The sequence below is a fragment of the Microcaecilia unicolor genome, chromosome 8 (assembly GCF_901765095.1).
Source record: "Microcaecilia unicolor chromosome 8, aMicUni1.1, whole genome shotgun sequence".
NCBI classification, from domain to species: Eukaryota; Metazoa; Chordata; class Amphibia; order Gymnophiona; family Siphonopidae; genus Microcaecilia; species Microcaecilia unicolor.
Genome location: NC_044038.1, coordinates 205,978,259 through 206,002,185, shown reverse-complemented (window position 1 = coordinate 206,002,185; position 23,927 = coordinate 205,978,259). Strand labels below are relative to the sequence as shown.

The 23,927-nt window shown below is 41.9% G+C and overlaps 1 protein-coding gene across 1 annotated transcript in view; it reads right to left on the bottom strand.

Annotated features, from left to right (window-relative positions):
• Nucleotides 1-23,927, bottom strand: part of SYCP2 (synaptonemal complex protein 2) — a 244,855-nt gene that overhangs the window by 70,085 nt on the left and 150,843 nt on the right. Inside the window, 4 exon segments of the mRNA XM_030213454.1 lie at nucleotides 3,560-3,621; nucleotides 12,046-12,217; nucleotides 13,334-13,382; nucleotides 18,039-18,094. Coding sequence (XP_030069314.1) covers nucleotides 3,560-3,621; nucleotides 12,046-12,217; nucleotides 13,334-13,382; nucleotides 18,039-18,094 — 339 coding nt within the window.

Sequence of the window (23,927 nt, the reverse complement as noted above, 5' to 3'; positions counted from 1 at the left end):
CAGATGAGGTCCCTCATTCTGGGTGATGAGGGTCAGAAAATATTCCAATCTCCACAGATCTTCGGAGGACACGTGCAATAAGGATCATAGTTACCTGGTTAGTTACCTGGTCTTGCTTGTGTTTCAGCAAAGTCTTCTCTCAGAGGTACTGGAGGATAAGCATACAGAAGCCCACCCTTCCAATGTAAGAGAAAGGCATCTGATGCTAGCCTGCTGTGTGACCTGAACCTGAAACAGAATTGGGGGACTTTGATGTTAGATAAATGTCAAAACAATCCACTAAGTGGATGCCTCAATCTCCCAGACCTTGTGGGTAACACCCATGTTGAGAGGTCACTTGTGCGGTTCTAAAACCCCGCTCAGTCTCTCCACCAGGCAGTTGTCCTTTCATTGTACGCATGTGGCTCGGAGTACCACTCCGTGATGGAGGATCCACTGCCACAATCCCACTGCTTCCTAACAAAAGGGGTAGAATTCTTTACCCTCCTGCTTCTTTATATAGAACATTGAAAACCTGGCTGCCCGTTTGAAAGAGAATAATTTGGTTCTGTAGCCAATATCTGAAAGCCTTTAGAACCTTCCAAATGGCCCTCAGCTCAAGGAGGCTGAAACAGAAATCTGTTTCCTGACAGACCAGGATCCCTGGGTATGAAGCTGCGCAAATACACCACAACTAACGCTAGACACTCGAGTAGCCTGGGAGCCGACGCAAGGCCAAATGGCAGAAAACAGTACTGGTAGTGGTGTTTCCCTACCCAGAATCTGAGAATACTTCCTGTGACTGCGAAGTATCAAAATGTAGGTATAGACATCCTTTAAAGTCCAGAAAGCATAACCAATTTTTCCTGAATCACGGGGAGAAGGGTGCCAAGGGAAATCATCCTGAACTTTCCTTTGACCAGGAATTTGTTCAGGGTCCTCAGGATGAGATGAAATCCCTCCACCTTACTGGGCACAAGATAGTACCTGGAATAAAATCCCTTCCCTTCTTCCCTAGGAGGCACGGGTTCAACCGTATTAGCCTGTAGAAAGGCAGATATTTCTTCTACAAGTACCCGCTTGTGCCGAGAGCTGATGTACAATCCTCTTGATGGGCAATTTGGTGGTCTTTGACACCAATGCAGGGCGTAATGGAGCCAGACTATTTGAAGAACCCACAGGTTGAAGGTTACAAGGGACCACCTGAATTGGTAAATATTCAGCCTCCCCCCTAACAGTAAGCCGTCCGGGGTGGTTACTTTGAGTGCGGTTACGCTCTCCTAGAGATGATTAAAAGCTCGTCCCTTGCTATGACTGGGGAACTAGCTGGGGCTTCTGAGGGTGGGACTGACAAGCCGAGAATGCTGGGCCTGGGGGTTCTGGGCAGAGCGAGAAAGTGGCAGAAACCTACATCTGAGAGCAGTAGGGTCACTGCCTAGGCCCACTCGAAAATCTCCTTGAAGAGGTTGCAGCTGGAGGCTGCAGAGACAGGGTTTGGATGGTATCAGTTTATTTCTTTATGAGGTAAGCGACCTCTTCTACGTTTTCTCCAAACAGAATGTCACTTTGGCAAGGAACGTACTACTACTACTTATTTCTATAGCGCTACTAGACATACGCAGCGCTGTACACTTGAACATGAAGAGACAGTCCCTGCTCAACAGAGCTTACAATCTAATTAGGACAGACAAACAGGACAAACAAGAGATAAGGGAATATTAAAGTGAGGATGATAAAATAAGGGTTCCGAACAAGTGAATACGGGTTAAGAGTTAAAAGCAGCATCAATCTCTCCTGAACCACTGGTGCTAGGTCAGAGACATACAGCCGTGAGAGTCTACACATCCGCACACCATGGCTGAGAGTCTGGGTGCTATGTCAAAAGAGTTGAATACAACCCTTACCAGATACTTTCTACACTCTAGCTGCTTATTGGCCAACTGGCGAAGCTCTACATCCTCCTCCTGTGGGAGAGAATCTGCAAGACTGAGTGTACTGCTGACCAAAGACTGCAAGTAAAGGCTCGTGTAGAGCTGTTAGGACTGGATGAGGGCAATGAGCATGAAGACTTGAAAAGCTTTCCTCCCAAACAAGTCTCGTATCCAAGCCTCTCATCCTGGGGGAACCGAGGTATGAGTCCTGGAGCTCCTAGCTCATTTGAGGGTGTATTCATCCACCAGAGTGTGGTGTGGCAGTTGAGCTCTCTTGAATCCAGGAGCCTACACCTGCACTGAGAGGGGATATTCTCAGTTCTTTGTCAGTACATCTTTAAGGATAGGGTGCAATGTACCATGACCCTTTGTTTAGGAGACTCGTAGTCCAGGACAGTTAACATTTCTGTCTTGAGCTCTACATCCGTCTGTAACTTAAATGGGATGGCAGAAGTCATCTCCCTAACAAAATTAGGGATCCTCAGGTGGAGATTTACTTCTCTCGAGGCAGGAAGGGATCAGAAGGTATCCCTTAAGACTCCTTCTCCAAGAAGTAATGAGAGTCCTCTTCTAAGTCTCATGAACAGTCCAATTCAGACTCCTCACCATACCCATACCGGGCCGAGTGTGTCTGTGCCTGCCTCGGCTCAGTGGAAATATGTCCACGCCCTGAAGAACGCAGAGGTACAGCCGTACCCCCCAGACTCTGGGGAAGCTTCCTCCTGTGACTTGTTACCCTTTGAGGTGCCGGCATTGAAAATCTCTGCACAGGCATGGATGGAGCCTCAGGAGGAGTAAGGAGCTAATCCGCAGCGGGCGCTAGCTCCCTCGATGCCTGAGTGGTTTACAGCTGCAGTATTTATGCCAGCTCCTCCCTAACTATGGCTCTGTGGCTCTGAACTGCTCATTGAAGGTAGGCAGAGGAGCCAGGAAAAAGGCAGCCTGAGAAGGCGTTGGTGCCGTACCAGTAGTGGGGACCTGGCTGCCCCAGAGTTTCTTCCAAAGAGGGGGTGCGTTCTCCCCAGTGCTGTTAATTTTTGAGTACAGGTGATGCCAATGCCCCCGGCAAAGTGTGTCGATGAGGACCAATGGTTATGCTTCTTGGGCTTCACCCAATGCAGCATTGTGGTCCTTCAGTATCTATGAGGACGTCATCGAACCTGTATGTGCTCTTAGTGTCGGGTCCTGGGGTCTACTCTCAGTGCCCGATGTCGAGAGAGATGGAGGACCTTCTTGATGCCAGTGCACTCCCAATGGATGTAGAAGTCTTGGCAGCCATCAAGGCTGATGCTTTCAATGCTGATATCAATGCATTGGTCTTCAAAAAGTCTCTCCTGTTGGACCTGCTGCGCCCTCTGTATCCTCAACTGCATTTTTAAACAGACAGAACAATGGCTGGTTGTTTAAAAAACTACAGGTCAATTGCTGGAAGTACATCCAATCGTTTACAATATATGTCGGCAGGCTGATTGTGGTACTATTGTACCTGTAACTTGTAATGCAGGGACAAGATAACTGTGGCAGATTTCATTGCACAGCTCAGAAGTCTATTCTGAGCTGTTCTTATGAACAAGTGCATAGACAAAATTAACCGTACACAGAAAATACAAATTTGCAATAATAATATTCATATTTCAATTTAGTATTACCTTGTCTATTTTTCTTGTCTCCTCAGGTCTACATTTTGGCTGACATAACTCAGGAAATTTAGCTGTAATTAGAACAAACATTTTCAAATAGGAAATCAATTTTCTATAGTTATATTCAGAGCTGGGGTGGCTAGGTTTGGGAGCTGGCAAGAAGCAGGTGCAACCCAATGGCTACCAACAGCCACACAAACTCAAAGATCCATCAGTATGTACTTTTACCTGCAGGGAGAGAGGGCCAATTTCATACAGCCTTTGGAAACTACATTTGATGGTGTAAATATGTTCTACATGCAGAAAATGGCTCTTAAATTACATGAAGGTATATATGCTAAAAGTTAGTGCACTGGAAAATAACATGTAGCTTTACACAGACCACACATAAAAGCTCCTTGGGGCACTGGGTATAAATACACTACAGGGCCAAATTTAAAACTGTCTGTTTGATCTTGAAGGCCCTCAGACAAAATGGGCCAGACGCCTAAATAAGCTAACCATCTACATATCTTTGAGGCTTCTAAGGTCCTCTTGAGGGTACAGATAGCAATGCTTCTGGTCAAAAGAAATCATATGATAGGATACCCATCAGCGAGTTTTCTCTGGAGCAGCCCCCATACTCAACTCACTCCCAGAAGGGCTATGCCAAACCCAAGACATCTTCTACTTCAGGAATAGTTGAAAGCCTGGCTCTTCTCCAAAATCTTTAATCCAAGTCGTGACTATCTACTCACTCAGCACCTGGACTAGCTTGGCATGCACCTTGAACTTATTAACAGTTTCACATACCTTATTTAAGTGCCTTCAATTGGCCCACCTATCTATTTACCCCAACAATTTGTTCTATCCAAGAGAGTGGTGTTGGGAGCATGTCTTGAGCGGGACAAAAAGACAGATGTTTTTCTGCAATAATGGAACAAAATGAAAATGTCTAGGGCCAAAATTAAGACTTTTTGGCTAGACCTGTTTCAATCATGACTAAGTGACACAAAGTTGCCCTAAATGACCACAGGAGGGACTAAGGCATAAACCCCCTTACTCCCCCAGTGGTCACTGACCCCCTCCCACCTCCCATAGCTGTGAAAGAAACTGTACATACCAGCCTCCATGACAGTTTCAGATGTTATGGCCAGTCCTATTAGACCAGAAAGCAGGTCCCTGGAGTAGCCCAGTGGTTGGTGCAGTGGACTGTACAGAAAGGGACTCAGGTCCATATCCTACTCTAATGGTAGTGGAAAGTGTGAGCCATCCAAAACCCACCAAAAACTTACTGTACCTACATAGAGGTGACACCTGCAGGCATAAGGGCTATTGTAGTGGTATACAGTTGGGTACAATACAATATAAGTTATTAATCCTATTAGGATTAAATCTGCCTGTCTCCAAGTTTACTTTATTGATTGTATTTATACTTTTATTTGGTAATTTTACTATTGTTGTGCTGTTAATAAAATTGCAAATTATGTCCACCTGCATCCACCATACATCACCTTGAGTGAATCTCTTCATTAAAGGTGGTTCATAAATCCCAATAAATAAAAATACACATCCACACTCCTGGAATACATAAACATATTTACACCTTCTTTGGAACAGGTATAATTTTATATGAGAAAATGTGTGTACCAATGGAGCTAGTTCTAGCTCCCCATTTTACAAAGGCAAATAGGGGCTTATTTTGTGTAGAATTTGGAGAAGTGTACTTGGTTTGTACTGGCTCTTGGTTTCTTTTGGATTGATTTTATTCCTTTTTGTAGGTTTTTTTTTCTTTCTTCTATCTTCGATGTGAGCAGGGAATTGTGTTTGTTTTTCTTTGAGTATTTGTCTTTGTTAGCCTAATGTTGTATTTTCAGGCCAGGTGTATGGTGCTCTCATGCCAGCAGGTAGAGACTGAGAATCACTGGCTTGTGTCATCACCTCATAAGCATCCTGTGCAACATCTTTAGAGTACACTGGAGCCCCCTCCCCCCACCTTTTGAGGGCACTGGCAAGGAGATGTCATAAAAACTTTTAAAAGGGGATGAGTTAGCTTGAGAGCATAATACTCTCAGATAATCTTGAATACCTACTGGTCCAAGGTGATACAAAACCACCGCCGGTAAAAATACAAACCACCACCGAACAATGGACTTACAAAACCTCACTGTGAACTATAGACACTTCCTGTGTCTCTGGAACCACCTTGACCACTTTTTATACCACCCTGAAAGGCCTGTCTCCTAGAATGAAATTTAATCCTCTAGGGAGGAATCAACTTTTTCAGGCAATATTTTATTTATTTGTTACATTTGTATCCCACCTTTTCCCACTTATTAGTAGGCTCAAAGTGGCTTACATAGTTCCGGAGAGGTGGTTACAGACTCCGGTGTGAACAAATACAGTATAGGGGCACTATTAGAGTGACAAATACAGTAAAGAAGCATTGGTAAATAGGTTGGGGTGATTCAGACAAAATGTTAGGGTGTGATCATGCGATCATATTTCCTTGCTACCCAGAAATGCCCTCTAGTTTACAGGAAATTATACTTTTCTTGCAGCCAATCCTCTGGGAGCCTCAAAACCTCAGACTCTCGTAAGTCCTTTACCAACATTTTTACATATTTTGCAAACAGTAACTTTCCTTAAAGAGGAGCTTGGTAAGTTTAAACTTTAAAGCCATATTGCTGACCAATCTCTCAACCAGAGAAAACAACGAACTTACAACCATCACCATGTACTTTGTGGATACCTGGATTAAATCATACAAGGCACAAGCTAAGAATCATTTCTGAAAATCCTTCCAAAGATCCTACACCATGGATCCCTTAGGTAGCTACTGCACCCATTTAAAGAAGCCCTTGCTATGCAACCTTTGCAGATGGCCACTTGCAGGGCCAGCGCCAATAGTTTATATGGCTGCTTTATCTGCTTTATCAGATTTGCTTGCCCCTTGATCATCTTGATCATTAGAGCAGATACTAGGGCAGAAATGGCTTCTCCTTCACCAGGCAGGGTACAGTTTGGTTACAAATATATTTTTATTTATTTAAAAGGACTACAGTACTGATTGGGGAACAATACACATTTCACAGTATTAGAGACATACTTCAAAATTCAGTTAAAGACAGTACTGAAGACATTCATCATAATTAACTCTGCCCCAGCATTGTATCAGTGGTTCACAGTTATTCTAGGAAGGTGACCTCAAATGTTTGTTGAAAAAGGACGATTTTTAGGGCCTTCTTAAATTCTCCTAAACTTGTAGTGCTTGGAGCTGGTGAGGAGGTGATTTCCATTATCTGGGACCAGCAATATAGAAAACTGAATTCCTATATTTGTCCAGAAAGATGGTCTTAAAGGAGGGAATGTCAAGCAGACTAGAGGAGGCAGATCTCAAGGACTTGGAAGGCTGATGTAAATGTAATCCTGTAGAGATCACTGGTGAAACGTTGTTGGTTATCCCCTTAAATACTAACAGTAGGATCTTATATTGCACTCTGTAAGAGATGGGTAACCAATATAGAGATAAAAGCAAGAATAATATGTTATGAGCGGTTCATGTCCAGAAGAACCCATGCTGCAGCGTTTTGAACAAGTTGTATCGATTGTAGAACGTACTTAGGCGAGCCTAGCAGTAAGGCATTACAGTAGTCAAAAAGGCATTACTGTAGTCAAAGTGAGGCATTACCGTACTTTACACTACTAGACAAAAATTCTCAGAGGTTAGATAATCATTCAGTCTTCTTACAAGCCTTAGTTTGAAAAAAGACAGTCTAATCAATTTGGCAACTTGCGGTTTCATATTCAGCAATGGGTCTATCAGAACACCTAGCAAGCAAATTTTCTTGCTGACTACAATTTTCATGTTGTCTATAAGAAAAGAGTCTGAAGCATTAACTTGGATAGTACCAGATAGGATGATAGCTTGTGTTTTAGACATATTCAGATTAAGCTGATTTGATCTCATCCAGTGCTTAATGGTTTTGAAGTATGAACACAGCAGCTGGATACTTTTGGTCATTGAATTCTTGATCTTAAAGAAGAATTAGATATCATCTGCGTAAATACAATAGCGAACACCCAGGCCTTTAAGGAGTGTACATAGAGGAAGAAGGAAGATGTTGAACAATGTTGCAGATATAGCAGACCCCTGGTGAACCCCAGTAGTCAGCCTGATCACGTCAGCCTTGCACTACACAGTAGTGTCATCCTTCCAAGAATGAAGAAAACCATTATGCGACTGTTGCTGTAATCCCAATCTCTTGTAGTCTTTTGTAGCAAGATCGAATGACTAATAGAGTGAAACTAGAAGAAAGGCTTCCCCTTTAACAAATCCCGCTCTGATAAGTTCAAACATGGATAGCATTAGTGTTTCTGTTTCATGTTCACTTCTAAAGTCAAACTGATAGTGGTTCAGCACTTAATGTTCATTCATAAAGTCAACTAACTGAAACAGGACGGCTTTTTCAATGACTTTTGCCAGAAAAGGGAGCGAAGAAATAGGTCTGCAGTATCTTTAAAGTATCTAGTGTTTCTTTTTTTTACGTAGGGGCCTCATTGATTCTAGTTTTAATGAATCAATAGACCATCAGTCAGAGATTTGCTCACTATACATAATACATCATTAACTGCTACTTAGAAATATGAGGGCAGATAAGAGACAAATGGCCCATCCACAGCAATCACTATCTCCTCCTCTCTCTAAGAGATCCCACGTGCCTGTCCCATGCTTTCTTAAATTCAGACAGTCCTCGACTCCAACACTTTCACCGGGATGCGATTCCACGCATCCACCACCCTTTCCTTGAAAAAGTACTTCCTTAGATTACTCCTCAGCCTGTAACCTCTTAACTTTATCCTATGCCCACTCATTCCTTAGTTTTCCTTCATTTGAAAGAGGCTCATCTCCAGTACATTAATGCCACAGAAGTATTTAAACGTCTCTATTATATCACCTCTCTTCTGCCTTTCTTCTAAAGTATACATATTGAGAGCCTTAAGTCTGTCCCCATACGCTTAGCAACAGAGACCACTGACCAATTTTGTAGCTGCCCTCTGGACCGACTCCATCCTGTTTATATCTTTTTGTAGATGTGGTCTCCAGAATTGCACACAGTATTCTACATGGGGCCTCACCAGAGACTTATACAAGGGAACTATAACCTCTTTTCTTCTGCTGGCCATTCCTCTCCCTATGCACCCGAGCATCCTTCCTTTTCTACCTGTTTGGCCACCTTGAAATTATCTGACACAATCACCACCAAGTCACGCTCTTGAAGTACTTCACCCCCTATACCGTTCCCTTGGGCTTTTGAAACCTAAGTTCATGACCCTGCATTTTTTAGCATTAAATCTGAGTTACCAATCAATGGACCATTCTTCCAGATCCCTCCTCAAGCTAGCCACACCCTCCGGGATGTCATCCCTATTACAGAGTTACAGAGTTTAGTATCATCCACGAAGAGACAAACCTTACCAGACAGTCCTTCTGCAATATCACTCACAAAGATGTTAAAAAAAAAGCCGGACCAAGGACAAATCCCTGCAGTACACCACTGATAATGTTCTTTTCCTCAGAGCAGACTCCATTTACCACTATCCTCTGTCTCCTTCCACTTAACCAGTTTTTAACCCAGGTAGTCACTTTAGGACCCATCCTGAGGGCACTCAGTTTATTTATCAGTCGTTTATGAGGAACTGTGCCAAAGGTTTTGCTAAAATCCAAGTTCACCTCATCTAGAGCCCGTTCTCTATCCAACTGTTTGGTCACCCAGTCAAAATAATCAGTCAGATTAGTCTGGCAAGACCTGCCTATAGTGAAACCATGCTGTCCCTGGCCCTGTATTCTTCTCCAAGAACCTTAATTACTTTGACCTGGCAGGGATTAAATGTGGAACTGGATGGAATTTTTTTCAGGATAGATGTTATTTGCTCCTATATGAACCTTCATCCCTGCATTGGGGTACCCCATCAGTGGCGTTCCTAGGGTGGCTGACACCCGGGGCGGATCGCCGATGCGCCCCCCCCCCCCCCCCCGGCGAAACGACACCCCCCCCGGGTGCATTTTTACCTGCTGGGGGGTGCCGCGCGCCTGTCGGCTTCGCTCGTTCCATGCTCCCTCTGCCCCGGAACAGGAAGTAACCTGTTCCGGGGCAAAGGGAGCACGGAATGAGCAGCGCCGACAGGGCCGTGGCACCCCCCCAGCAGCGTGCACCCGGGGCGGACCGCCCCCCGCCCCCCCTAGGAACGCCACTGTACCCCATTCCACTGTGAAGATGTGTCTGTTCACTCTCTGCACCACAAAGGTTCTATCTGGCTCATAGATTCCTTCCAATAATAGATCTTCCTTTTTCTCATACTCTGAGGGGGTGGTCTTCTGATACCTTTAGTATCAACAGGACCTGGCAAATCAGGGACATCAACTCAACCTGTGGAAAATCCAGACCACTGAGGCATCATCATTTGCTGGGAGCTCTCCCTCTCTGCTGTCCACTATTCTGTGGATAGCTTTTGAAGAGAATGGAAGTAATTTCATCCACATCTTTTCATCTTCTTCTTCCTGCATCTGTCCATTAAGAGAGGAACCCTTCTTCTAGGTCCCTGGCTCCTTCTTTAAACAGAAGGTATGATGCATCAACGACACCAATTCAGGAAAAAAAACCCCAAAGAAACAACCTGAACAATTGCCACCACCAAGGAACTTGCTCCTAGAACCCTGACAGGACTCAAACCGGCAGCTCCTCTAACAAGGTGCTGCTCCGAAACTGGCATAATGGTGGCTTTTTCTGCAAAGAGGCAGATTCACTGGGGCCTGAAGGTCCGCGTGTTAGAGCAGCCCCCACCACCTTCACTAGTACTTGGCTCTCCCTGTTGCCAGTGCTCAGTGAAATTTGATCCTCTAGAACCAGCATTTGATTTCTCCAATGTGTGCTCTCTCAGTCACAGCCCTGACCAAAAGAGCTGAGAGTCATGTGGTGGCTGTTGCAGATCTCAAAACACATGTTGTACTTGGCCTACTCTAACATGGCTCAATCCTGCTCAGTCCATTGTGGCTTGAATAGTCCATAGATTCATGTGTATGGACCAGCCAGAGATTCCTTCCCATGCCCCCAGGAAATGGACCTCTTTTCTCCATTTGCTTAGAAAATCTGCTTCCTTTCTCTTTGTATGTTCTCTTCTTCCTTTTTTTCTGCAGGTTCTGTCCCCTTCCCATCCCTGTGGGCTCTGTCCTCATCTGTAGAAGCCTAGAGCACTTATGATTTTATATTTAAATCTTTTTATTAAACTATAAAAAGGAACAATATGCTGTACAACTGTTGTGTATAAATTACAAATAGAAAACAATAATAACAATCAGCAGCTATAATAAATCCTCCCACCAACACCACCTTCTACTCTTCCAACCCCAACAATAGCTGACTTCTGCTACGCCAAAGAATCCTAATCCATCCTGTTAAAATGTCTAGGGATACAAAATACAACCCTTTCTGTATGCCCTAGAGGGGAGAAATATGCCATATGAAGCACTGTTATGATTTTTTAATCTGGGGACGAATATGAAGTCATCAACAATCTCAGGATTCAGTCTAGCTCCCTGTCTTCCACAGTCCATCCTGCAATAGAAGATGTCTTCTTAGAAGATGTGCTGGTAGCAGGATGTACAGGATCCCCCATACAAATTTTGCTAGCTGTGGCCAGCATGTTTGCTTGTTTTTCCATTAAAAAAAACATTGTCGTCTGCATCAAACAAATAACAGTTCAGTTCATTAACAGGCTTCAAAGTAGAAAATGACATGAGGACAAAGTATGTCCCGTCCTCATGGGCTCTGTCCCTGACCCCACCCCACCCCACCCCATCCCATCCCCTCAGGATTTGTCCTCACTTGTAGGGTCTGTCTTGTAGGGTGAAAATAAGTAATTAGGGCAATAATTACTTATTTTCACCCTACAGTCCCTGTCCCTGCAGTTACCGTGGGTCCCCGTCCCCATTTCATTCTCTACTGGAGACTGAGAAATACTGGCTGGCTGTGAACTACACAGGATCCTCATAAGATGATGTCATCAAACTAGCGGTTCTCAGTCTCCTTCTACTGGTAGGCGAGTGGAAACCCACACATTTGGACTGGTCTGGAGGCAGATGAAGAACAAGAATATCAAAGTCTGAGAAATCTCTCTGCACTGTGAAGATTTATATTTTGAAACAAAAATAGCCTGCCTCAAAAAAATGACAATATTCACTTCCTTTTTCACTACTGTTCAAAGTAATGATTCCAAAGTTTTGTAACAATGAGAATGCTAGTGGGTTTCAGCATAGCAGTTTAAAATGACAAATAAAGATGCTGTGCAGGGCTATTACTCCCTTCTCAATCAAAAATGGTAAAGACGAGTTTATTTTTTTGTTATGCTTTCAGTAGTACTCTAATGTGGGATTTACAAAAGTGTTCAGACAGTCATCAGCTAGACAGTTCCAGGAAATTACGATGCATAGAAATGTCCTTAAGATTGTTTCTCACCATCTTTCACTGTTCCAGGTTTCTTCATTACCCTTTGTCTGCTATAACCTAGCAATTTGGGTTTTTCCTTTTTATTTGAGCCTTGCAGCCAACTGATATCAGTCTTGCTGTCATCACACTTATCGGTGTCGGTGTCGCTAAAGAGATGTTTCCTACTATTGTGTGTTCTTGGCTGTAAAAGTTTAAAAAAATACAACATAATCTGTTCATATATTCTTTAATAATATGATGTCCAATATTAAGCCGGTAGCAATCAATGTTCTGATTGTGGTCACGTTAAACCCAGAAATTTAATGCTGGGCAATGCCTGGGCACTGGCATTGGATTTCTGGGTTTGTGTAGCTAGCTAACACCTAGCCGGTTAAGCATGATATTCAGCACTTAACAGGTTATGGGGCACTGCATAAACACAGGACTGACTTTTATGCAGTCCCATTTATGTAGTTATACTGGCCAGTTAAGTGCTGACTCTGCTCCCAGAACACCTCCAAAACAGCCAGTTTTCACTTTGGCACTAACCTGTTATTTTCAGTGGCACTAACCAGTTAAGTGCCAGTGAAAATGAGTGGATAGCCCTGAACAGGCTATTTAACCGGCAAGGAATCATTTCTGGATAGTTAAATCGCTTTGAATATAAGCCCAGTGTTTCAATATGATGGACATGCTAAGGTATTTGTCACATTCAAGTGTGATGAAGATCAAAGGAACAAAGAGGTAAAAACAACCAAGCTAATTTTATGAGGCTCAATAATAAAAGGTGTAAATGCTTATAAATTCAATTCATCCTAGGTTGTTTATGTATATGATGTTGTAACTTACCAAGAAGTCTGATGGTAAGTGGGATAATAACAACAATAATCATAATAATATGAACACCGGAGGTGTAGGAATCAGTAATTCCTGCCTCTCTGATGATTTTCTCTCCTGCATTATCCATTTGTTTGAGCCTTGCAGCCAACTTACTTTTTTTTTTTTTTTTTTTGCAGTCTTGGATGCAAGAATTAAAGGCTTCAAACAGTCTGATGCTATGAAAAAGGGAAGACCCAACTTGTACCTGGCTCTGTACTATTACTATAATGGATCCTCACACTCAGGATTTCCTTCCATTACTGACACACAACAGTAAAATTAGTGAACTAGGTAGTATGAAACAGAACTACTTTACTAATATATATAGGTGGCTCATATCAGGAAGAATGCAAGCTCCAGAGCAAAGATACATTACAAAACATGCATAAGAACTTGCTAAATGAACACAGACCAAATAAACTCAGTTTTAAAAGCTTGCCTTTTTCTCTTCATTCTTTTTGATTTCAGATTTGCTTCCATCAGGATTCCTTAAGAAAAATAAACCAGAGGTTAAAATTCTTTAAAATAAACTACTAGCTTTTATTTTTGGGGATTTTAAGTGATAAAGATTAAGTTTAACCTTTGTCTGCCGCATACCATTTGTAAAATGGAACTTTATTCAACAGAACATCAGAACCACAAAACCAGCTAATTTTGCACGCACCCACAAATTCTATGTGGCAAATTCAATTACTGGTTTAAAGGTTAGTGATTGGTCAAGGAGAAGAATCCCGTGAATTGATCAGAGACTGCAAATTTGCCCTAAAACAGTTTTATGGATCAGGTGCCAGCAGCAATGGCTTGAAGTTTAATTTTGCTGCAATAAGTGCATTCGTAATTAACAGTAGATTAATTTACTGCTCTAATTCAATGTTAATTAGACATTATAAAAGGCAACAGCTAGCTGCGAGTAATTTTGCATTAGTAAGCATAAAATGCACGTTCTGACTCAGGCATGTGCGCTTTTATATGACCTACACATAGATATGCCTAGGAGCATAGCTTGGTTGGAGCAGAGGCAGAATTGTGATGTTTGAATATACTTTATAAAATGTGTGTGGACAGAGTGCATGCACACATTTATACCTGCCTCGAACTGCGTATGAACTTGTGTGAAAGAATTTATGTACTACTGGGGATATTTTTGAATCTACTTTATAAACAGGTAATTTCACTGCCATTGGCGACTGTCTGTGAAGAATTAAGGCCAGTGCTGGGCAGGCTTGTATGGTCTGGGTTCTGTATTTAAGATGGGCCGGAGAGGGCTTCGACAAACTCCAGTAATTTGGAACATGAGGACAGTACTGGGCAGATTTTTACAGTCTATGTCCCTCAATTGGCAACTTCAGTAGTTGGAAACTAAGAAAAAGGCTGAGCAATCTATGTCTCAGAAATGCCAAAAAGAGACAATGATCAAGTATTTTATATCACATTCATTGCTGGGTTAATCACGACGATAATGAGTGTGACTGTTGGGCAGACTGGATAGACCGTTCAGGTTTTTATCTGCTGTCATTTACTATGTTACTATGACCTGCTGAGGGAAGGAAACATTTATTGGAGTTTCTTACCTCCTGGAAATTACATTCAAACATGGGAAAAGGTAAACTTGAGGTTAAATATGTAACTTCATTGGGGTTTTTTTTTGTTAAACTTACTCTATTTAGCAAAGTCAGTTTATTTAGTCTCTGTTAGGGTTTTATATAAATAGTGCTTTAGAGTCTAGTTTAGTATTTTAGGTTGCATTTTAGAGCTTAACATAACATTAGATTAAAGAACAAATACCGGCTGAGGGAACCCTCTTTTGGGGGGTTTACATGTCAAGGGAAGAAAAAGTAGACAATACGGATGGAGATTGTCTAGAGGGCAGCTACTAAAATGATCAGTGGTCTTTGTCATAAAGTGTATGGAGACAGACTTAAAGATCTCAATATGTATACTTTGGAAGAAATGCGGAAGAGGGGAGACATGATAGAGATGTTTAAATACCTACGGGACATAAATGCACAGGAGGCAAGTCTCTTTCAACTGAAACAAAGCTCTGGAATGAGGGGACATAAGATCAAGGTGAAAGGGAATAGATTCAGAAGTAACCTGAGGAAATACTTCTTCACAGAAAGGGTGATGGATTCATAGAACGGCCTCCTGGTAGAGGTGATGGGGATGAAAATTGTATCTGAATTTACGAAAGCTTGGGACAAGCACATAGTATCTCTAAGGGAGTGAATGGGAGAGCAGATGGCATTAGATAGCACAGACAGGCAGACTGGATAGGCCACATGGTCTATATTTGCCTTCATTTTTCTTTGTTTCTATGTTGCCTTTAAAAAAAGAGTCATAAATAGGTGCATTTTTGGAAAAATATATAGTGTCCATTTATAACATTTCTCCCACATGTGTAAATGGTGATTTATGTGTGTTTCCTCCTTTAATGCAGCCAAAATAATGTGTTTTCAGAATGCACTTATTTTAAGGTGAAACTATGTTTATCTAACATAGTAAATGACGGAAGATAAAGACCTGTACAGTCCATCCAGTCTGCCCAACAAGATAAACTCATTTTACATGGTATGTGATACTTTATATGTATTCCAGAGTTTGATTTGTCCTTGCCTTTCTCAGGGCACAGACCATAGAAGTCTGCCCAGAACTGTTCTTGTACTAAGTTCTGAAGCTAATGTCGAAGCCCATGCCTATCTATTCAGTCACGATCAGGGCATAGACTGTGGAAGTCTGACCAGCTCCCATTTTGTTTCCCAATTTCCGGTGTCGCCACCCAATCTCCACTAAGATTCCATGGAACCATTCTTTCTAAACAGGATTCCTCTGTGTTTATCCCACGCATGTTTGAATTCCATTACCATTTTCATCTCTACCACCTCCCGCGGGAGGGCATTCCACATGTCCACCACCCTATCCATGAAAAAATACTTCCTGATATTAGTCCTGAGTCTGCCCCCTTTCAACCTCAATTCATGTCCTCTAGTTCTACCGCCTTCCTGTCTCCGAAAAAGGCTCATTTGCAGATTAATACATGAGTGGGTTGCGTCTCCCAACCAGAAAATGAACACCAAGCCCACGGACATTTCAGTGACATGATCAGTAGCATAAGAAAGAGTGCAGCCCTGGAACTTGCCAGTATTCTATTGCCAAAGCTGATGTGAAACACTTGAAAATCATTATAAATCAACCTTATAGCTGAACCCCATGGAAAGTCATGAATGATGCTCAGGAAGGACCATCATAATGGAACAGCATGACTGCTCACTATGATGGAGCACTATGAATGACCAATATGACAGGTCATCACTGTGAAAGAACATGTTGCCTCAATATCATAGACCAATTTTACAGATCTACCACATGAACCAACCATATACTTACAAACTCACATGTACCAAAATCCTGGATCAAAGTTCTGCAGTAATAGAGGGTTTCCACCTTCCTCAGCACTAGGAAACAAAACACCCTGGAGCTATCTCAAGGAGAAGCCTGAGAGGTCCCTCATCAGTAGCCTATAATGCAAGGCACTGGCATTTTTCATATGATGTCTATGTAAATTAAATCTCTTTTTTAGCATCTGGCTTGTTACGCCAATATAGCAACCTTCTTCACACTTTTTACAATGAATGATATATACCAGGTCCTAGACTGGTTTAACAGGCCTCAAGGAAAGGAAATTAGCAAATTTCACCTTAAAATCTTACTGCTAGACCAGTAAGATGTACCAAAGCTTCTAGTCTCAGGGTGGGAGACCCCTAGAACCTCACTTCTTCATGGCATCATCCTCCTCTCATAAACTACCTTACAATTCTTAAACCAGGAAGGATGGGGAAGGGGGCAAATACCGAGCAAGATGACACCACATCCAGAGCCTCATGCCAAGAAGCTTTGGGTTGTGCTGAGGACATCACAAACTACTAAAGAACAGGTCAAAACCAACAGACAAAAACCCATACAGAGACACCATGGCTACATTAGTGCTCTAGGGCACAGACAACCAGGCACTGCCTTGCCTCTGAACTGTCCACCATGCAGAGAAAGTAATCAGAAACCCAACTAACAAGAGAAAGGAAACTTCTGTCTAGAGGTTTCTGAGGATTCTCAGAACTAATCAACAAGCTTCATACTGCCAAGGCATCCTGTAAGAGAAACTACCCCCAAATAAGGGCAAACTGGTCTACAACCTCATTGCCATCAGGTGTACCCCAGCCCAAGGAGTCCACAATAACCTGTCTGGTCCCTTTTTGTATTAGGCAAGGAGAAGAAGGGCCAGCAGACATATATCAAAGCCAGGTTATCCAACAGACTGACCTATAACTGGATACTTATCCCCCTGGCTATAAATTATTTTTCCTCCTTTGGCCAAAAACCTAATGAGTCTAAGTGTTGGGCAAACTGGCTGGACCATTCAGGTCTTTATCTGTCATCATCTACTATGTTACTATGCTACTACTGATTACGTCACTGAAATGTCAGTGTTCTCTACTCCATCTGCTGGTTAGGGGACATAATCCACTAGTCTGGACAGATCTAGCAGGATGGTAAGGAAGTCTTGTTAAGAGGAAGCATTTCTGTGATGCGTATAGAGTGCATTTTCAAGTCTGAGTGTACTTATCAAGCAAAATTCTAGATAGAACTCCAGGTTCAAATCACCATAGGAACTTCGCGTCTCAGACAATATTTGAACAGAAAGCACACTTGCACTTTCTTTGTTAAAATTGTTAAAATTAGCACAGGAAAAAATATGGGGAATCTCTATCAATGTGGGATGTTTGAGATCTGCCCTATGAACTTAATCAAGGCATTTAAGGGTCCTTTTATTAAGGCACACTAACGATTAGCATGCACTAAATTCCGCCTAGCCCATTGTATACCTATGAACTGCATGGCACTTAACGCACACTATTTTGTTAGCACATGATAAATCTGTTTGCACGCCTTAGTAAAAGGACCCCTTAATCTAGTGTTTCCTAACATGGGAATTTTTTACAGTAATTTGTTGAGCTAATGACATTTTTTAGGAGAGGATACAAAAATAACTGAAACAGAAACAGCTACTTAACAGTGCATTTAAATATATTCAACTTTTCTGAAATGTGTACATCTTTCAGAAATAAAAGAATATGACATGCTACTCTTACATTTTGCTTGTTAGTCCCAGACTAGATTTCTGTTTTGTAGTTGATAATTCCTGGACCTACAATGTACACAAATCTGTTAACCACAAGCAAATCAGATACAGCAGTAACTTAATCAACTGATAACATGTAACATGAGAGGGAGAGAGAGAGAGAGAGAAAATATTGCACTATAAATGTAAATTTCTTATTTAAAAACACCAAGGAGGCCATATCTAGGGCAGTTTCTCATAGTTTAGCAAATATCTGTGCCTAGCTTGCAATCTGGATATCATTACTGCTTCTGATGTTCTAAGGCAGAAGTACTGATCTGTCATGAGGAAAGGAGTACTCCAATATTGACACTTCCCAAAGAGCCTCACCTATTAAAAGTGCAATCTTTTAGTCCCTCATGAACACTAAAACATAACTGCTTGCCTAAGAAAGAATAACTTAGAATTGAGAGGTTCAAGACCACTGCAATTCTTTTCTAGAATCTTGACAAAATTAATCTAGTACAAAACTAGTTGTATGTCACAGAAGGTAAGATTGAACCTTTCCAGCAATAATTATTTCCAGAATTCAGGGTAACAAGGCAGCGGATACAACCCTTTAAATTTTCAAAATGACAAATGTCTTCACACATTATTCCATATGTTTCAAAGCGTTTTTTATGATCTATCAATGATAATAGATTAGTTCTTCCTGGACCTGCCAGAGCAAGCTGGGCGAGCACTAGAAATAGTGCTTTCTTCTTTTTAGTTCACAACCTTTGGAAAAATCTTTCCTTAGCAATTTGCTCGGAGCATAACCTAGCCTTGAAAACGCACTTTTACACCATTGCCTTCGGGAGATCACCGGGATCCCAGACGAGCGAAAGACCTGATTGATATTTTGATGATATCCAATTATCTTACAACAGAGTGCTATGATTCCTTTTGTTAATGTATGATTCTTGGTGTGACTGTGAAGGCATAATCGAAAGGGACACCCAAGTTTTGATGAGGACGTCCTCGCAAAACATCCCGGAGGGGAAGGGAAACCCGTATTATCGAAACAAGATGGACGTCCATCTTTCGTTTCAATAATATGGTCGGGGATGCCCAAATCTTGACATTTAGGTCGTCCTTAGACTTGGTCATTTCTGATTTTCAGCGATAATGAAGTAGAGGAGTGTGGTAACCGTGTTAGTCCACTCTTAAGGTTATCAATAGAAATCAAACAAAATAAAACATGGAAAAGAAAATAAGATGATACCTTTTTTATTGGGCATAACTTAATACATTTCTTGATTAGCTTTCGAAGGTGCTTACCTCATGCTGTTCATACTATGTAACAAGGACTTGTAAGTAACATAACTTTTGATCTAGACCTGCTACTTTGCCTTACTTAAGCACAGATTATCTGTAAAGATCTCTTAAAACCTACCTCTCGTGTGCAATTGTATATTAAATCAACCTTTTTGAAGCTAAAAATACGGTCTCTTTGTGTTCTGAGTATATGGTATCTTTTATATATACTTAATTTATTTAATTTATTGCAATTATCACCTTTGGTGATTGGTGGAGAAATTAATATCCTAAAACTTATAAATACAGCACCTGCTCTTAAATTATAAACAGTAGTGAGTGCTCTAGAGCTCTTTCCCTCAAAATAAATCATTTCTTGTAACATTTTTTATTGACGAAGAAGGGCAACCTTCGAAAGCTAATCAAGAAATGTATTAAGTTATGTCCAATAAAAAAGGTATCATCTTATTTTCTTTTCCATGTTTTATTTTGTTTGATTTCTATTGATAACCTCAGCGATAATGGAAACTAAGGACGCCCATCTCGGAAACGACCAAATGCAAGCCCTTTGGTCGTGGGAGGAGCCAGCATTCATAGTGCACTGGTCCCCCTGACATGCCAGGACACCAAGCGGGCACCCTAGGGGGCACTGTAGTGGACGTCAGAAAAAGCTCCCAGGAACATAGCTCCCTTACCTTGTATACTAAGCCCCCCCAAATCCCCCCCCCCCAAAATGCACTACCCACAACTGTACACCTCTACCATAGCCCTTACAGGTGAAGGGGGACACCTAGATGAGGGTACAGTGGTTTTCTGGTGGGTTTTGGAGGGCTCACATTTACCACCACAAGTGTAACAGGTAGGGGGGGATGGGCCTGGGTCTGCCTGCCTGAAAGTGCAATGCACCCACTAAAACTGCTCCAGGGACCTGCATACTGCTGTAATGGACCTGAGTATAACATTTGAGGCTGGCATAGAGGCTGGCACAAAACATTTTTAAAGATGTTTTTTTGATGGTGGGAGGGGGTTAGTGACCACTGGGGGAGTAAGGGGAGGTGATCCCCGATTCTCTCCAGTGGTCATCTGGTCAGTTCGGGCACCTTTTTGTGGCTTGATGATAAGAAAAACAGGACCAAGTAAAGTCGTCCAAGTGCTCGTCAGGGACGCCCTTTTTTTCCATTATGGGTCGAGGACAGCCATGTGTTAGACACGCCCAAGTCCCGCCTTTGCTACGCCTCCAACACGCCCCCACGACGGAAAGCAGTTGGGGACGCCCAAAATCGGCTTTTGATTATGCCGATTTGGGCAACCCTGTGAGGACACCCATCTTCTGATTTGTGTCTTAAGATAGGCTTATTTTCGCAAGAGAAGGACGCCCAATTGTCTTTCCTATGTAATTTTGGAGTTCTTTTTCTTTAATGTATATTTTATTGTCTGTAAACTACCTTCACTTACATGGCAAATTAGGCGGTATATTAAGTTCCAGAATAAACAAACAAACAAATTCAGACTGGTCTGCACTGTAGGGCTTGGTACAAAAGTCTCCTCTTCTGTTAGCCCCTCCCCATTTCACCTCACTATCTCAATATCATACAAATATCTTGCAGTTAAAATCTTACACCAAGCTAGAGGGAGTGACATCACCAGCTGAAATGGCTGCTTGACTCAACAGCTCCAGGCTGACCCCCTCTTAAAGCATAATATTTCTGCACCATTTGGTGATTCCTCTTCACAATAACACGTGTACTGAGCCTACCCTGCACTGTCAAAGCAAGAAAGATGAGTATTAAGAATCGGCAAGAAGACTTAACGGGCTTTGTGTATTCGGGAGGCTTGGGGCCTAACCACATGGAAGTGAGTTAGGTGCTGGTGCCGGACCTCTTGCAGCAGCTGGGCTATTTATGACTGGAAAATCCTCAGCCACACAGCTTGGGGATCCCCTGGCCGAGATTTAGGACTGGTTAAGTAAGATTAAATCCAACATTAAGGCAGTTCGGACAGCGATAGCCACACTGGGAGCCGACCTCCGCGTTGAAATTAATTTTTGCTTATACCCTACACTGTCAATTAAAATGTTCTATTACATATTGTGTTGACATTGTAAGTATTATACTATATTACTGATTAGGGGACAATGCTAAACTGCCAGAGTCATACGTTCACAACCTATTACAAAAAGACTCCAGTATGCTATTAATATCAAAAAGCTTTTTATTGCACTATAAAACATCTGACACTTCTACTTAACTAAAACACACATTCATCCCATCCATTCACCGTTCACTACCTGTGCCTGAATATCAAATACAAAAAGATCTAATACACATTAAATACCCCTGCACATGACGAATGCTGTTAACATTACAATATATAGTGCCTTGCAGCAGTACGAACAGCAAAACGCTCTTTTTCAATTAACACCAAGCATTCCACCTGGTCGATATAAACACATAATGAGCCAGTGCTGACTGCTTACGTCCAAAATATGCAGAGCAAGTTAGTATACAAACAGAATATTAGCTGTTCAACTTTAGTCCGAGCGTTCACATAACGTTCTTGAAGATCAATTTACAGGTACTGAGTGATCGGTGACTGATCCACTGACCAAGGAGAGTTAGCTCCTACTCATGCCGGTTCCCCGATGCTGGACCGCATTTTGGAAATCTTCCTTAGGAGGAACCATCACCACATCTATAACATCTCAATAGTATCATCATTTTCACCATAAATCCTCAAAATATACTATTACTGCTAAACTAACTAATTGTATAACACTTACATTCAATGATATAAACGGCTGCACGCCAGAATGGAGCTCCCTCAGGAGTGGGTCACAAACCACCGCACTGAAAGTTGCTACAAATGGTGCACGGGGCCGAATTTAAATGGCTGACGTAGGTACTCCACCCACCTTTTGTTAAAGGGACACGATGTTAAACCCATTCGACCTCTAAATTGAGGCCATTGGGAGCCACAGTCCCCCAAGTAAAAATATACCACTGTTCAATAACTAACAAACTAGCACTGACATCACCTCCCCTGTTGAACGGAAAGAGATGTACTAAAACCACACAACGAAGTTGGTCTATAGAGTGATTACACTCTACCCAATGTGCTGCTAAGGGATTTTCTTGTTTATTGTGCCGCAGGTTGCTGATATGTTCAGCCAACCTGTGCTTCAGTTGTCTTTTAGTATACCCGATGTAATACAACTCACATGGGCATACAATACAATAAATAACCCGTTCACTAGAGCATGAGGTGTGTTGTCTTAAACTAAACTGTCTGTTAGTATGGAGGATGGGGACCGTAGAAGTATCCCACTGATAACGGCAGTACAAGCATTTCCCACAAGGAGAATGCCTGCTGATGCCAATATTCCTGCAGGCATTCTCCTGTGTTGTCTGAAAGCTGTTTATGTCCTTCTTTGATGTATTTTTGTGTGCCCATAATCACTACAGAGCTTCCCTTGTCTGCAGGTTTGATAATGCGTTGGTTGTTTTGTAGGGTTTTTATGGCCGCTCTTTCTGGTGGAGTAAGGTTGTACAGAATTTTCTTTTGTTTGCTGGAGAGTTGTGATTTTACCCTATGCCTGAAACTTTCTATGTAGTTGTCCAGTTTGTTGTTTGTCCATCGTGTGGGGTGAAATATGTGTTCTTTTGTTTAAAATTGTATTCCAGTCTGTTGGGAGTTTTGTGGAAATGTACCTCCAAGTGGAGCTTTCTAAAGAATTCTTCCAGGTCCAAGTATAGTTGAATTCATCCAGCTTGCTGGCTGGACAAAATGAAAGCCCTTTGGAGAGTACAGACATCTTATGCTGTGATAATTGATAGTTTGAAAGGTTTACTATCCCCATTTGATTTCCATTTCCAATAGTGTGATCAGTGGGGGTTTACCTGCAGGGTATCTGCAGACTTTCTTGATCTTCCGGTTTGTTTGGGTTCTGATTCTCACATATCTCAGATAGATTGGAAAGTGCATCCAAGTTGTATGGGGTTGCTGGTTTTGCAGCACTGCCTGTGCTCCAAGATGAGATGTTTTTCTCTCTGTGGTTCTGCAGAAGAGAAGATAGCTTTATTTCTTTTTTTGCTGATAGTAATGTGTTTTTTTCACTTGGATATGTTGCAGGTCTTCCTTTAATTGGCTGATAAAGTACAGATGTAGTTCCTCCATGTTCCTTATGATTTCATTACTTTTGGGTTTTTATCATTTTCTTCTTGTAGTGTTGATGTATAAGTTCATTTCTTAGTTTCTGACCAGTGCATTTGCAGAGCTTGTCTGCATAGTCAGAATAGTAGCCAAAGGATTTTTGATCTTCAGTCCTTTGGGAATGTCATTCTTCTTGTAGATTGGCAGAAAATAAAGATGACTATTGTGGTGGTATCAGCCATTTATTCTTTAATGGCTGGTTCAGAGTATCATAGTATCAAGGATGATATGGCATATAAGAGTGGAATAAATAAAATGTCTTGCATATGTAATAACTGTAGCTTATTCATATCTTGGGTGATAGCATCTGAGGATTTGAAGGCGACAAAACAGTGTGACAAGGCGGTGGCCGTGGCTAGAAGGTTGTTAGGCTATATAGAGAGAAGTGTGACCAGCAGAAGAAAGGGGGTGTTGA